Source organism: Centruroides vittatus, unplaced genomic scaffold (genome assembly GCF_030686945.1).
Source record: "Centruroides vittatus isolate TY-2023 unplaced genomic scaffold, ASM3068694v2 contig_458, whole genome shotgun sequence".
Classification (NCBI taxonomy): domain Eukaryota; kingdom Metazoa; phylum Arthropoda; class Arachnida; order Scorpiones; family Buthidae; genus Centruroides; species Centruroides vittatus.
Genome location: NW_027122254.1, coordinates 304,346 through 318,986, shown reverse-complemented (window position 1 = coordinate 318,986; position 14,641 = coordinate 304,346). Strand labels below are relative to the sequence as shown.

Sequence of the window (14,641 nt, the reverse complement as noted above, 5' to 3'; positions counted from 1 at the left end):
AGGCAATTTACATAAATTAATAAAATCACACAAAATAATACAGATTCTAACTATTTCTGTTAAGTTGACAGGCATGTGTGCTTACACTTGGAATACAAATATTTAAGTAAATGAAAGTGAAATTTATTTAAAATAAAAGAAAAGAGGTCAAAGAAAATTACAAAAATTATCCTCTTATTTGACAAGGTGTTCAAACAGGCTTCTGTCATATGTACTGAAAGAAATATTGCCTCTCATTGACTAACATGTTAGAAATAATTTGTGATTGCAAATGTAATTTTGCCTTTTAACTTGTCTAAATTTTGAAGGTTTCAGCATACACAAGACATTTTAAGTGTCCAAAAAAAATCTAAAGGGATAAAGTCTGGAGATCTTGGGGCCTTACAATGTGTGATCTAATTATTGTTGAATTCCTGATTTAGCCATTCTCATGCTATCTGCACAAAGTGGACTAAAACTCCATTTTGCTGGAAAATTAAATTCTGTTGTGAAGGATGGTTTTGATAGGTGTGCAGGTACATACATGTATGCAGGCAACCAAAATTCCCAGGGCAGTCAATAACGCACTTTAAAAAATAAAATTCATATATAATTTATTATTATTTTAATATAGCGGTCAGCAATGAAATAGATTAATGTTTGCATGACACCTGATGATATAACTGTGCGAATCATCAGGATAAAAATATGCTGAAGCATACATGTTAAGTGTTTTGCATCAGAAAACTTAAAAATGCAAGAAACAGGCAAATGGGGGATTCATCTGTTAATCCAGAGAAAAATTTATCAGTGGGAATTCCATAACCACTATGATTATTTCTTGTTTTAAATCACATAAAAAGTATTTAGATTGTGTAAACATTTAGATCACAAACTCCAAAGTTTATTTATGTTTGTGTCTTATGATTAAGTTTAAGGTTACACTTATGTAACTCATTGTGAATAACTGCATTAATAACATAGATACACAGTTTTATGTTTATGTTTATGCTTAATTTTCATTGTGAATAGGCTTTTATTTCTGTACCGTTAATCTTAAAGCAATACTTACACCATTATTTTAAGTGTTAATGGAACCAAAAGTAAATTTAAATACACATAAGCATTACTAATTTAAATATAGTATTCATATTTAAATATACACAAACTATATAATATATTAGTATATATTACATTGGTAAACAATAATTTAGTATACAAGTTAAAATGTAAGCCTCAGACAAAATTTGAACAATGTGAATCATGTATCCAAGCAAAGTTTTCTACAGTTACAAATCAGTAACTGTAAGACAATCTGAATGTCCTTTTGAATGGGTCCTATTCAACGTAAGTCAATTGGAGGCACAATGTACAGTATGTACTCTCCATTGTAGATGACTGTTCTAGAAAGATATTTACCAAGTTTCTTACCTTCAAACCTAATATCGTAGATATTTTGAAAGATTTTATAAAAAGATTGATTTGAAAAACAATCATCCATGGGAATTAAATGACTAAGATCATATAATGGTACTAAATTATTAACTCAGAGTTAAAAAAATCATTTCAAAGCAAATGGCGTTGAACATCGGATGACAACCTATTATACACCTGCTCAAAATAGTGTAGCAGAAAAGGCAAATAGGACCTTAATTGAAGGCACAAGAACCTTACTGATTGAATCAAAACTTCCTCCATGCTTTAGTACAGAAGCTATGAATAGTTTTACACATATAAAGAATAGAACCCCTTCATCAATCAGTAATAAACAAACACCAGAAAAAATATTTTTGGAGAAAAACCAACAGTAGGATATTTGAAAATATTTGGATGTCAGACTTATTGCTATAGACATCCTGAGGGAAGCTGGCGAAGCTACTGAAACCATACTTGCGAAACACTTTACAGATTGTCTTAAATGTGGCAAAATCCCCGAAGACTGGAAAAGATCAATAATAATCTTACTTCATAAAAAGGGTGACATAGAAGACCTGAGGAACTACAGGCCTATCAGCCTTCTCCCGGTGACTTATAAAATTTTCACTAAGGTACTGACTAATCGCCTACAAAAACAACTGGACCTTGCCCAACCAAGAGAACAAGCTGGATTCAGGAGTGGATACAGCACACTTGATCACATTCAGGTTGTGAGGGAGCTCATTGAAAGGTCAAACGAATACGAAATCCCACTATGCATTGCATTTGTTGACTATGAAAAGGCTTTTGATTCTATAACTACTTCAGCAATCACCAACTCTCTAAAGGCATATGGTATCGAAACTATGTATATCAAAATTCTTGAGAACATTTACGAAGGGGCAACCGCAAAAGTTCGCTTGTTCCAAGATACTAACGATATTAAAATTGAAAAGGGAGTGAGGCAGGGTGATACTATCTCCCCAAAACTTTTTACAAATGTGTTAGAAAGTGTTTTCCAATCACTGAACTGGGAGAACAAGGGTGTACTGATAAATGGAGACCACCTGACACATCTTCGATTTGCCGACGACATAGCCATCATTACAGATAGCCCTTCAGAGCTCCAGGACATGATGCAAGAACTTGCAAACAAAGGTAAAGAAGTTGGTTTAAAGATGAACTTGAACAAGACGAAAATTATGTACAACAGTTTTGTACGTGAAGAAACACTACTAAAAATAAATAACATGGAATTGGAAAAGGTAGATGCTTACATTTACCTGGGACAAAGAATATCAATGGATGGCAACATCAAGGAGGAAATAAACAGACGTGTAAAACTTGGCTGGAGTGCTTTTGGTAGGAATAGCATAGTCTTGAAAAATCAACAGATGCCCCTGTGCCTGAAACGCAAGGTTTTTGATCAGTGTGTCTTGCCAGTTCTCACTTATGGAGCAGAAACTTGGACTCTTAAGAAATCAGAAATCCAAAGACTACAGACTACCCAAAGAAGCATGGAAAGGTGTATGCTTGGCATATCAAGGAGAGATCGGAAACGTATAACATGGATCAGGAAAATGACAGGAGTTACCGATATCATCGCAAGAGTAAAATCCCTCAAGTGGCAGTGGGCTGGACATATTGCAAGAAGAACTGACCATCGCTGGACATCTGAAGTTCTTGATTGGATACCAAGAGATCGAAAACGACCAAGAAAACGTCCTCACATTCGGTGGGTTGATGAGATCAAGAGGCATCTTGGCACAACATGGAAGCGAAATGCCCAAAACAAAATACTGTGGAAGAGGCTTGGGGAGACCTTCATCCTGCAGTGGATTGATAATGGTTGATGATGATGATGATGATGATGATGATGATGATATTCTGTTTAATTATAATGAGAAAATAGGCAATGAAGATTTGAACACACATCAAATACAAGATTTAAATACATCTCAAAAGGAAGATTGTAAAAGAAAAGAAAGTGATATAACCCAAAACATTAGGCAGGAAGAGGATAACAAACAAGATGATTCTGTAACAGATTACCAGCTTTGACCTCAAAGACAAAGGCCACCACCAAATTTTTATTATGAATCATCTCTTCATGACTGATGATTGTCAACAAGATCCTACTTATAAAGTACATGATAAATTTTTTGATATTTCAATATATTGTAAACATTTATCAATTCAGTCAAGGCTAGGATAAGTTACATATAGAAATATAATATAATATAAAAATATAAGGTGTAAATTTTTACTCACACATATCCATGGGTGTTTAAGAGCCTCTGCAGCACTTATCCTTTTTGCAGGATTAACTGTGAGCATATTATTGATGAGATTTTTTGCTTCTGGGGTAACTGTATCCCATTCTGGTGAGGGATACTGCAAAATTTAAATTTTAATAATTATTTATGACAAGCTAAATAATGTTAAAACATAAAAGAAATAATTTGTAAACAAGATGCAACATTTCTGTGTCATCCTTTTTTTCTATTTAATATGTTTTTTATTATATAAGATAAAATTTATTTATTACTATGTGTATTGCTTATGTAAATTATTAATAATATAGAACACTGATTAAAACATAGCATTAATATATTTGTTAAATTTAAAATTGATTTTTAAATATCCAGGAGTGTTAACAGTCTATGTTAACATCCATGAATATGTCATCAACACAGTATTTTACTTCATTTGCTTTATTTTTGCATCAGTTTTGTTCAATAATCAAACATTTCCATTATACTATCAATAGTGATGTTGAAGAGAACTAGAAATTTAAGTTTTATTGGAAGAATTAGTGTCTTTATATTACAAAGACACATAGTAATGAGTTTAATAAATCTGATGTTTTTAATTTCTGTATTTACAGTAGAATCCCCATTATCTAAAGCTGATGTTCACAAATGCTCAACGATGACAAATCTGAAGACTGGGTAAATCAAAGAAATGCAACAATGTGACACACACATTCCCGACAAATCTTAATCATGTGTGGACTAAGCATCATCTTGCTGAAAAATGGCTGTTTGTAATCCTGTCATGAAAGGCAACATATCAGAGCACAAGATTTCCTGAACATACCATTGCACTGTTAATGTCTCACATCACTATCAGGGATGACTTACTGTTATATGAGCTAGTTCCCTAGATGACATGTCAACTATGGGAACACTGTGTCATTCAACAGTAAAGGCTGGACTGAAGTGCTCACCAGTAATTCTCCAGACACTTCAGTGGTCATTTATTCCCAAACAGAACCTGAGTTCTAATCTCTGAAATTCTCACTAAATACAATATGCTGCCAGTTTTTAGCAGTCCATGCTTCCCTCTCATGGCACCACTGCAAATGAAACTAATGATGATGAGATATTAATAGCAAGATGCACAGCAGTTGTTATGCATGTAAATTTGCCTCTGTTAGAAGCCTGACAATGGTATTGGAAAAGAAAAGCTTCTGTAGTAAAGCTTCTATCTCTTTCTAAATGCTGGACAAAAAATGAAATCAAAACACCTTAGTATTTCCAGCAACAAAGTAAATTTAATAAAATAAAAACGTTTTCTACTATTTTCAATAGTCCTCTTCAGTTAAGCCTCCTTAAATTGAAAATAGCTGTACAACAGGGATATCATTTACGGGATATTAATGCTCTTATTGATAAATTTTGTAATCCAACAAATAAACAACCTACTACCACCAATCAAGACCGAAAGATAGTTCTCAACTATATTCCTTTCCTACATTCGATCTTTAAGAAAATAGCTCACAAGAACAATGTTAAAATGATCTATCAACATAATCCTATGATTTACAGAATTCTACGGAACGATAAGTTGAAACTAAATCGAAACAATACATCAGGAGTATATTCAATCCCATTAACTGACTGCCGTTTTAATTCAGAGTTAGTTTATGTTGGTGCTACTATGAGATCTTTAAAACAGAGGCTGCAGGAGCATAAATACTCAATTACTAAAAACTTGGACAGTACTGTCCTGGCAGCTTCACAAAAGAACAAGATATCAATATATATTGGGATAAAGCTTCCATAATTAAGACTGCCTCTAACAAACATGTTATTAAATACATCGAAAAGCTTGAGATTTACAAGGCGCATAATACCAAAGGTTGCATCAATCATAGAGATACTGATAGTCTATCTAGTGCATGGCAATCTTTTTACTACAACAACTAATTCTCTTAATACTTTGTTTTAATTTATTTTACTGTTTAATTTGTACTATTTTTATGTTATTTTTATTTTATGTTATTATTTTAAATTTATATGATGTTATTGCTGGCATTCTATTTTTATGTTCTAATTCATTTTAAAGAAGCATTCTATTTTATGTTCTATTTTCAATTTAAAGAGGCTTAACTGAAGAGGACTATTGAAAATAGTCGAAAACGTTTTTATTTTATTAAATTTACTTTGTTGCTGGAAATACTAAGGTGTTTTGATTTCATTTTTTGCGTTTATATTCCAGTAAGTTATTTATTTTATTATGCTGAACAAAGATGCTATTGCAGCTGTTTGTGCTTATCTCATGATCAGATAAGCATATCTTCAGATGTTCTGTCTAGATGTCCAGAGTCTGTCCACATGTATCCACTATCACAAATACTCCTACACAATCAAGTCAGAACAACTATAGAGCAAGGCAGTTTGATGAAATAGCCATCTTGCTTCCCTTAGTCCAATGATTCATCTTTTCAAATTCCATCAGTTGTGTGTAATGCCTTTGACTGAATTGTACAGACATGCCTACCATTCAAAGACTTCCAAACAATAGTAAAATGATAATTCTGAATGCAGTGAGTATCTGCAAGCTATTTTTGTAGGATAATGAGATAATACAGTCAAACTCATGTTAATATGAATTACTAGAGAAACAGTAGTTAGTTTTCTTTATCAAAAATTCATATTAACAATTTTTGGAGCCAACATCACGGTTGTATGTATAATTTAAGGATTAATAAGCAATCTAAATCTCCAAATTATAATATTTTGAATTAATTTACTAAATAAAATTAAATAAAATTTAAATTTATTGACAAAAATAAATTAACCATCTAAATGATTTTCAAATCAATCAAAATGAGGAAGAGATAGTATTTGCCATTTAAATGTGTAGCACTTTGTTTTTCAACCGGGGTGCCACGACGCTACAATTGGGGTGTCGCAAAGTTTAGGACCTTTAGGCATTTTCTTGGAAATTTACTTAAGTGTAGTTCAAGATAACTCATTGTCAGTATTTCGACAAAATTCAATGGACTTAAATTTTGATCTTGAACACGTAGAAACATTATTTTTGCATTAAAATGCTACTTCAAACTGTCAATTTTAAAATATTTTTTCCCAGGGAGGGAGTCCCCTCCCCAGCGTTGTGCATAATATTCATTTTCGCAAAAAATTCGTCTGCCCCCTATTAGCCCCCCTTATTCAGATTCTAGATCTGCTGCCGGTCAAGGGTGCTGCGATTTTTTATTTTTCAATCAGGGGTGCCACTCAATGAAAAAGGTTGAAAAACACTGGTGTAGCAGTATGTCAAAGTGGTTGAACAAAATAAAGCTAAAAGAAATCCATAAATTTTTTCTGTTGAAGATTGTTTGAAAAACTATAAAATATTTTTTTGGCACCAAAAGAGTAAAAAAGGTTCTAAATTTGGCATCCTGTATATACCCCTGATATGTAAAATAGGACATGTTTCAGGGCTTAAAGCAGTCATGGCAATAAAAAAAAGTGAGAAAAGAGAGTTCACACTGAAAAAAAGCTAAAAAAGCTAATAGTGTTAAAATGAACGAAAACAGGCGTTATTAAAAAAACACACAAACGAACACACATTTTGTATCAATAACATCGCATATGATATTAGATTGATTATTAAGTGAACTGATAAGATTAAATATGAAAATAGTTAGGCTGAGTTTATACTCCAGAAAAGTGACCAGTAAGACTGCATTAAGCCAGAACAGGCCCGCATTAAGTTTTCATGTGCCCCGTACAGAATTCCCACCGTTACACAGCAAAGCAAATGGAATAGTAACAACTACCAGAATGTGTTTCCATATAACATGCCAGATTTCAAATGCCATTTATTTCAAGGTACATTTTTTGATTTCTTCATAAAAAAAAATGTAATTAAAGAAGAAAAAAAAAACAGCTTCTGGCAGAATCAGTGGGTTGCATGTTCATTATATAGCAGGGGTGGGCAAGCAAAAGTTCAGTGGGAGCCAAAATGTAGGTTTTGCAAAATGCATGGGAGCCGCAGTTCTGTACTTTTTTATTCTGTACTGCAGTTCTGTACCTGGATTTTATTATATAATATATATAATATAATATATAATAATATAGAAGAAGTATTGAATTTTTTTAATAAACATATTTTCGCAAAATTGTGGAAATAAAACTGTAAAAATAATAATAAAAAGCAGAAATTAACACTTTCAGCAAGAGCCACATAAAATTCAAAAAGAGTTGCATGCAGCTCTCGGAGTCTCATTTGCCCGTGTCTGTTATATAGCAATACAACTAGTAATTGTGACCCAATCATTTATTTGGTAATTTTATCAATATTTTTTAAATGATTAAAAATAAAATTACAGCATTCATTACTGGTAGGGTAGATGTACCAGTTTTGGCCAGTGTAGTACCAGTTCTGGCCAGAAAACAAATTTAACTTAAAAATATAATCACAAATGAAACAAACTTTTATTGTTAACAATGTCAACAGTTAACAATAAAAGTTTGTTTCATTGGACAGATTTGAATATGTGGTGATTATATTTTTAAGTTAAATTTGTTTTCTGGTCAGAACTGGTACGCTGGCCAAAACTGGTACATTTACCCTAATACTAGTCTCCAAATCTATTCCCCTGAATACAATAAAACAATTTGTTAGTCATTTGACCCACAACTGACAGAGAAAAGAGTTTATGAAAACAATGTAATTAAACATTTAGCAGTTTGTTGTCCTTCACAGTGGGGAACTGGCAGAGTCTGTTACTTTCATGGGAGAAAATATACAAAGCTTTCTACTATCCTCAAGTTAAAAAATAATACAATTCCATGAAATTTAACAAATCTGACGTTAATAAGTAAATGATGAAATTACAGTAGAGAGTCGAAAATCGGAATCAATTGGGGACTGGGGTTGTTCCGATTAGTCATTTGTTCCGATTACCCATTATGTACGAAAAAATACATTAACCTGTCCGATGTTCAAATTTTTCTCCACTGCGTGTCGCTTCGTGTTGAATTTTTCTCCGTTGCGTGTTGCTTCACGTTGAATTTTCGTCGATTTTAAGCCTAACGAAAATTTTTATAATAATAATCGAGGCTATCGTATTGTTAAAAATTATTTCTTTATGTTTGTACAAACAAAATAAATATATTGAAGAATATAAAAACATGAAAATTATACTTTAGAAGTAAATCTAGTATCAAAAATGTTCGATTCAGCATGACACAGTCCGACTGAAAATCGTTCCGATTACCGGCGTTCCGATTAACGACTCTCTACTGTATTTACAGAAAGTTGATATTTGATAAGTTTAGTTTTTTGCTCTTATAGATCAAATTACAGAAATTATAAATAAAAATCTCATTTTTTAAAAATTAAAATCATAAAATTTCGCTTACAAAAGATCGAGATGGAACGCACGCTTTTCATTTTTATAATCGCTTTGTTTTATTAGACACAGATATTATTCCTATATAGATTTATTAATTATAATAAACATACATAATGTATAACATTACATTAAAATAACACTGTAATTAACGTCTGAAATGAAAAAGTAATTGAATCGAGTCTAGCCTCCATATTAATTAACACGTTGTTATGGGGGGCCTAGTAGAAGCTGTAATTTTCTGGGAAGGGGCACCAAGTTAACTGCGTGGGAGGCGGGCTGTAATTTTCTGGGGAGGGGCACCAGGTTAACTGGGGGGTGCCCACCCATGCCCTTTCCTGGCTACGCCCATGTTAACGCGCCACAGTAATTAATTGATTACGTTGCATCAAATTAAATAATTTATAAAAATTAAAATAATAAATACGTTTATAAAATAATTGGCTGTATCTGTTTGCAATGATAATGTAAAACACAGTGTACTTATAGTTTAGCATTTCCGATATTTAATTTATTTTTGAATTTTAAAATATAAGAAAAACAATTTTTTAAATAAAGTTTTACGCATTTATATCTGCAACTTTAGATAATGCAAAGATATAAGAATCCATCAAAAAAGTTAATTAATAATAATTAAAATCAAGAAAAAATATAAGTTTCTTTCGAGGTAAGGAAACTTGTAAAAAGTCAGGTACGTGATCACATGATGCCTGTCTCCCCACTTTGCGTAACCAAATGGTCGAGGTTGAAATAAAACCCCAGCAGAAGTAAAAACTAGTGATGTAACGAATATTCGGTTACTACCCGGTATTTGGCCTATTCGGTCGAATACCGAATATTTAAATCACTATTCGGCCGAATACCGAATATTTAATCACTATTCGGCCGAATACCGAATACCTAAAAACAGAAGTAAGAAATAACAAAAACACAGTAAATTAATCATTTTGGTAACTTTTATTAATGCTGAACATTAAACTATAATTATTAAAGTTAATAAGAAATAGCATCTAACTCTAGTATTAAATTATTTCATAATTAAATAATATTATAACCTTTATCTAGCCCGATATCTTATGGCATTGATGGCGTGTAGGTTAGAATGTATCGGGCATTAATGTTATTGTTTAGTTAATTATGTTATATACGTATTCGTGTATATTTTAATATTTATACGATATATTTGAACTGTTCCACAACCGGAGAGAAACTAGACCATATTATGTCACCACAAAAGTATATCCTTAGGGTACTATTCAGTCTACAAATACATAGTAAAAACAAAATTTTAGTGTTTAATTAAAGAGTTAAAATGATCGATTGCAAATAAAATAACTTATAAGTTATAACTTACATCTAAATACCAACAACTGCCGAATCATAGCGGGCTATTTACGGCTATTACATAAATTATAAACCAATTTGGCACTAAAGGTAGATGTTAGGCTCCGTCTCATATTAACTTCAATAATTATAATTTAATTAATTAATTAAAATAATTTAGACCTAATAAAAGAAAAAATCGTAGTGACAGCAGGCCAATAGAGAGTACAGTGCGCGATCTTTGCCATAATGCGGTTTGCGCGCCAATTTTCGTACGTGCGTTAATCAAGCCGAATAGTTTGGCTAAATATTCGGCCATTCGGCAATGCTCCTGGCCGAATATTCGGTATTCGGCCACGCTCCTAGCCGAATATTCGGTATTCGGCTGAGGCCAAATATACTATTTGTTACATCACTAGTAAAAACAAACATCGGCGCGTGTACAGGACAATAAACTTGAACGGGAGCTAAGATGAGACATGACACCATGTAATTTATGCTAATTACTTTCTAATATTAAAATATTAAAATCTTCAATAAATTATAATTAAATTAATTTTTTGACTGAGTTCGACTAGAAGCATATCAAAAAGCTAGATTAAAGTGAAAATAGCAGCTTTTCGATGCTAAATATTTACAAATTAATTTTTTAATTTGGTGCTGGATTGACCGCAGCTGTTCGAATGCACACGTGCATGAAGAGTTTTATAGTTTGTTGAAATGGAAAATGAAGGACACCGTTAGAATGCAGAAAACCATGGTGCATGCCAAATATATAAGCACCCACTTAAAACCAAACTTTTGTCTTTGTCTAAAGATTGTCTCTACAGAAGTTATTAATATTTAGGATATTAGTTTAAAATCTTGTATTTCCTGGCACGAGATTCGCTCGATCTTTAATTTTACAGAGTGCTTGAAAGATACAAGCTTTGAAATGAGTGTCCTACAACGTTTTATTTAATAACAACAGTAGAAATCAAATTTATTATCGCTCAACAATTATTTTTTCAGTTTTTCTACGGTAGTCAAAAACGAGTAAATGTCATCGTTTAAGCTAAAGAATAGCAGGTGGTTAGGAAGAAGTTTGCTTAGCAACTTACTTCAGAAAGTATTGGGTTCTATACGATTTTCCATTGCTAAAACATGAGTTTCTACTGTTAGTATTAAATAAAATCTATTTCTTTCTTTTGTCCACTGCAGCTTAAATAAATACAAATGCTAAAAATAATGCTGTATAAAAATCACTCTTAACGCCGAACTAGAAGTGTACTTGACTTAATGCAGCGTGATTATATCGAAGCGCTGCGGAGATCAGTATTTCACAAGGATACAAGCAAGGAGAACCCACGTGCAAATTCCTACAGCATGTGCAGAGTATCAAGCTTTGGGAAGCTCCTCCTTTTGTTAGTCTATATAAATGTAGTACACTACATGTGTATACGACAGTGCCTTAACATGTCGCGCACAGTCCATAAGACATACGGGAAAGTGCTGGTTGCTATTTCGCTCCTGAGCGCATTTATGAAAAAAAAATTTTACATGGGAAGTGAAAAAAGCTAAAAAAGTGCATTTTTCTCAGAAAAAGCTAAAAAAGAGATGAGCTATGAAAAAAAGCTAAAAAAGCTAAAAAAGAGAGTCACTTTAAGCCCTGATGTTTGCATGGGACCACATTCATGTCTTTAAACTTTAAGCCATATTTTCTGAGTACAGTAGAATGGTGCTAAAACCAGATGTTTAAATTGCTCTAAATTGGAGGTCAAAGCCATCTTAGCTTACTAGAAGAAAATTATTCTATTGAAAATAGAACATTTATTTACAACATTGCTTTTTACACATTTTGATGTAAATAATAAAATCAGTATTGAAAATAGGGTTATTTCTTGGACATTGTTAAGGTAATTTACAGTTCGGTTTAACAAGTTCTGGTAAAATTTTTGTTTGCATTATCAAGTGAAAATTAATGTTGTGACAATGGCATTTTGCCAGGAAAATGGCAAAATTTGCATTAATATGAGATTTCACTTTATCAGTGTTTGCTTTAAGGCAAGTTGACTGTAATTATAAGATACTGGTGGCATTATTTGCAACTTTAACAATTACAATCATTTACACATCTGCCTAAGACATAGCTGTGAGTTCTGCGGTAGTCAAATAATTCTATCTGGGTGTGTAACTTTTTTCTTCAGTGAATGTATATCATCCAATCATGGAAATTTTATGCTTAAATAATTTCATACTGAACATTTATAATTTGAATTTTCTTTTATCTTCAACAGTTAAAAGAGTACATGATTCCTGAAATCTGAAAAATTAAGTCTGTCATTAAAGTGACTGTTATTAGAATTGATGTATTTTAATTGCAAACTAATTTTGCAAATTTGTATTTCTGTAAAAGTTATTTAGATCTCTAAAGAACTTTTTACAAACTCCATTTTATTTAGAATTTATCAATTATTACAGGATTTCAAATTTGTATAAATCTGTCATATTGAAAATATATATGTTACTTAAATTGCTTAAGTCAGTTTTTCCCAACCATTTTGGATTAGTGTCACTTTTAATTTAATTAGATTCCTGTATCACACCAAAATTTCATGATACAGTTGTGTGTCACGGCACATAGGTTGGGAAACACTGGCTTAAGTCACCGAAAAACTAATTAATAAATTTAATGAATAAATTATTACAATTGTTTCAATTTGATACTTACGTCATAGGCACCTGCCTTGATTTGTCCATATAACCTATGCTGATCTTCATCCCAGAAAGGAGGGTAGCCAACAAGTAAAATATATAATATAACCCCTATAAAAATATAGTTTTCAATATTATCAAATCTTATTAGATACATTTATGTATTTATAAAATATCTATATTATTAAGTTATTTTTAATTGAATTTGCTTGATTTAATTTGTTAAGTATAAAATAAAATCAACATTAATGATTTTAATGCCAATTACAGCAATTTCAATATTATGAAGAAATATAAAACTAATAACAAACTAGATTTTATCTCCATGAGTTACATTTTATTTTATGCATAATTGTTGCATTATGAATCTATATATTTAAAAAATATAGAATATAATGTCTCCAAAAGTGAGTTATGTCATTTAATTTTAAAATACAAATACATATTTTGTAATAATATAAATAAGTTGGCTACTATAAGAATGTCCAACCAATTGCTACTGATAATTCAATAATAAGAAATTTAATCTTTACTCCAATAGTTCTCAAACTCTTTAAAGAGAAATCCACATTTAAAAAAAAATTTCTTGTGATCTCTACACTTTTCATAAAAGCATATTGACCTATAATAGTATACTTTGGATAAATTTTGTTCTAATAAAACAAAATTTATCCACTTTATCTGTATTCACTGTGTATGAATGACTGAAATAGGTTTCAAAAAATGTTCAAACTTCCAGAATAAAAGTTAATGCACATCAATCAGAACAGAGATTTTATAAAAAAAAAAAAAAAAAAAAAAAGGTAAAGACATAGATTATACAAATGTGTAATTTTCTCTTCAATACCATTATTTAAAAATTAAATTAATATAGCCAAATATATTAATATAATTAGTATTTTCTGTCCTGTTGTTGGAATCTTTATACAAATTAAATAAAAATAATATTTTGTCCCAATAATACAGTTCTGTTACATTTACTTAAAAGATAAAATAATGAAAATAATTCATTGTTCATTCATAGTCTTAATGTAAGTGATAATTGGATTTCTGATCACAATTAATTCTAATTTACTTACCACAGGCCCAAATATCAACTGGTTTGCCATAAGGATCTTTTTTTAATACTTCAGGTGATAAATAACCTGGAGTACCAGCAAACCCTGTTTAAAAAAGAAGTAATTAATAAATGTATAACAAAATGTATATTATTAATGTTTATAATTAGAATATAATTTGCATAATATTTACATTATTAACAAATATTATTGTTAAAATAAAAAAATTTCATAATTTTGCTAATCAATATAATCGATAACATAGTTCAAAGAGCCAAAACCTTAACTTCCATTACTTGGAATGAAACAGAAGCTAAGCTATCAATAGTCTAGTACAGCAGTCGGCAACTAGTGGTCCGTGGACCATTGATGGTCCACAAGAAAATTTGGGTGGTCCATGGAGAAATTTGGACATTGATCAACTGAAGGTTACATGAAGTATTACGAAAGAAATGCAAAATGCTTAGTTGCTTTTTCTCACTCATTGGGGGTTTTTATTCAAATCTAAAACCAAATACGAAGT

At 31.2% G+C, this 14,641-nt stretch overlaps 1 protein-coding gene across 6 annotated transcripts in view; it reads right to left on the bottom strand.

The window, feature by feature from the left end:
- The window catches only part of LOC136977394 (calcium/calmodulin-dependent protein kinase type II alpha chain-like), a 196,249-nt gene that overhangs the window by 55,350 nt on the left and 126,258 nt on the right, over positions 1-14,641 (bottom strand). For all 6 annotated transcript variants that reach the window (XM_067272859.1, XM_067272858.1, XM_067272856.1 and 3 more), the window contains exons 8-10: positions 14,140-14,223; positions 13,077-13,171; positions 3,667-3,789 (exon numbers count right to left, since the gene is read on the bottom strand). In XM_067272859.1, coding sequence (XP_067128960.1) covers positions 3,667-3,789; positions 13,077-13,171; positions 14,140-14,223 — 302 coding nt within the window. The remainder of the gene's footprint in view (positions 1-3,666; positions 3,790-13,076; positions 13,172-14,139; positions 14,224-14,641) is intronic.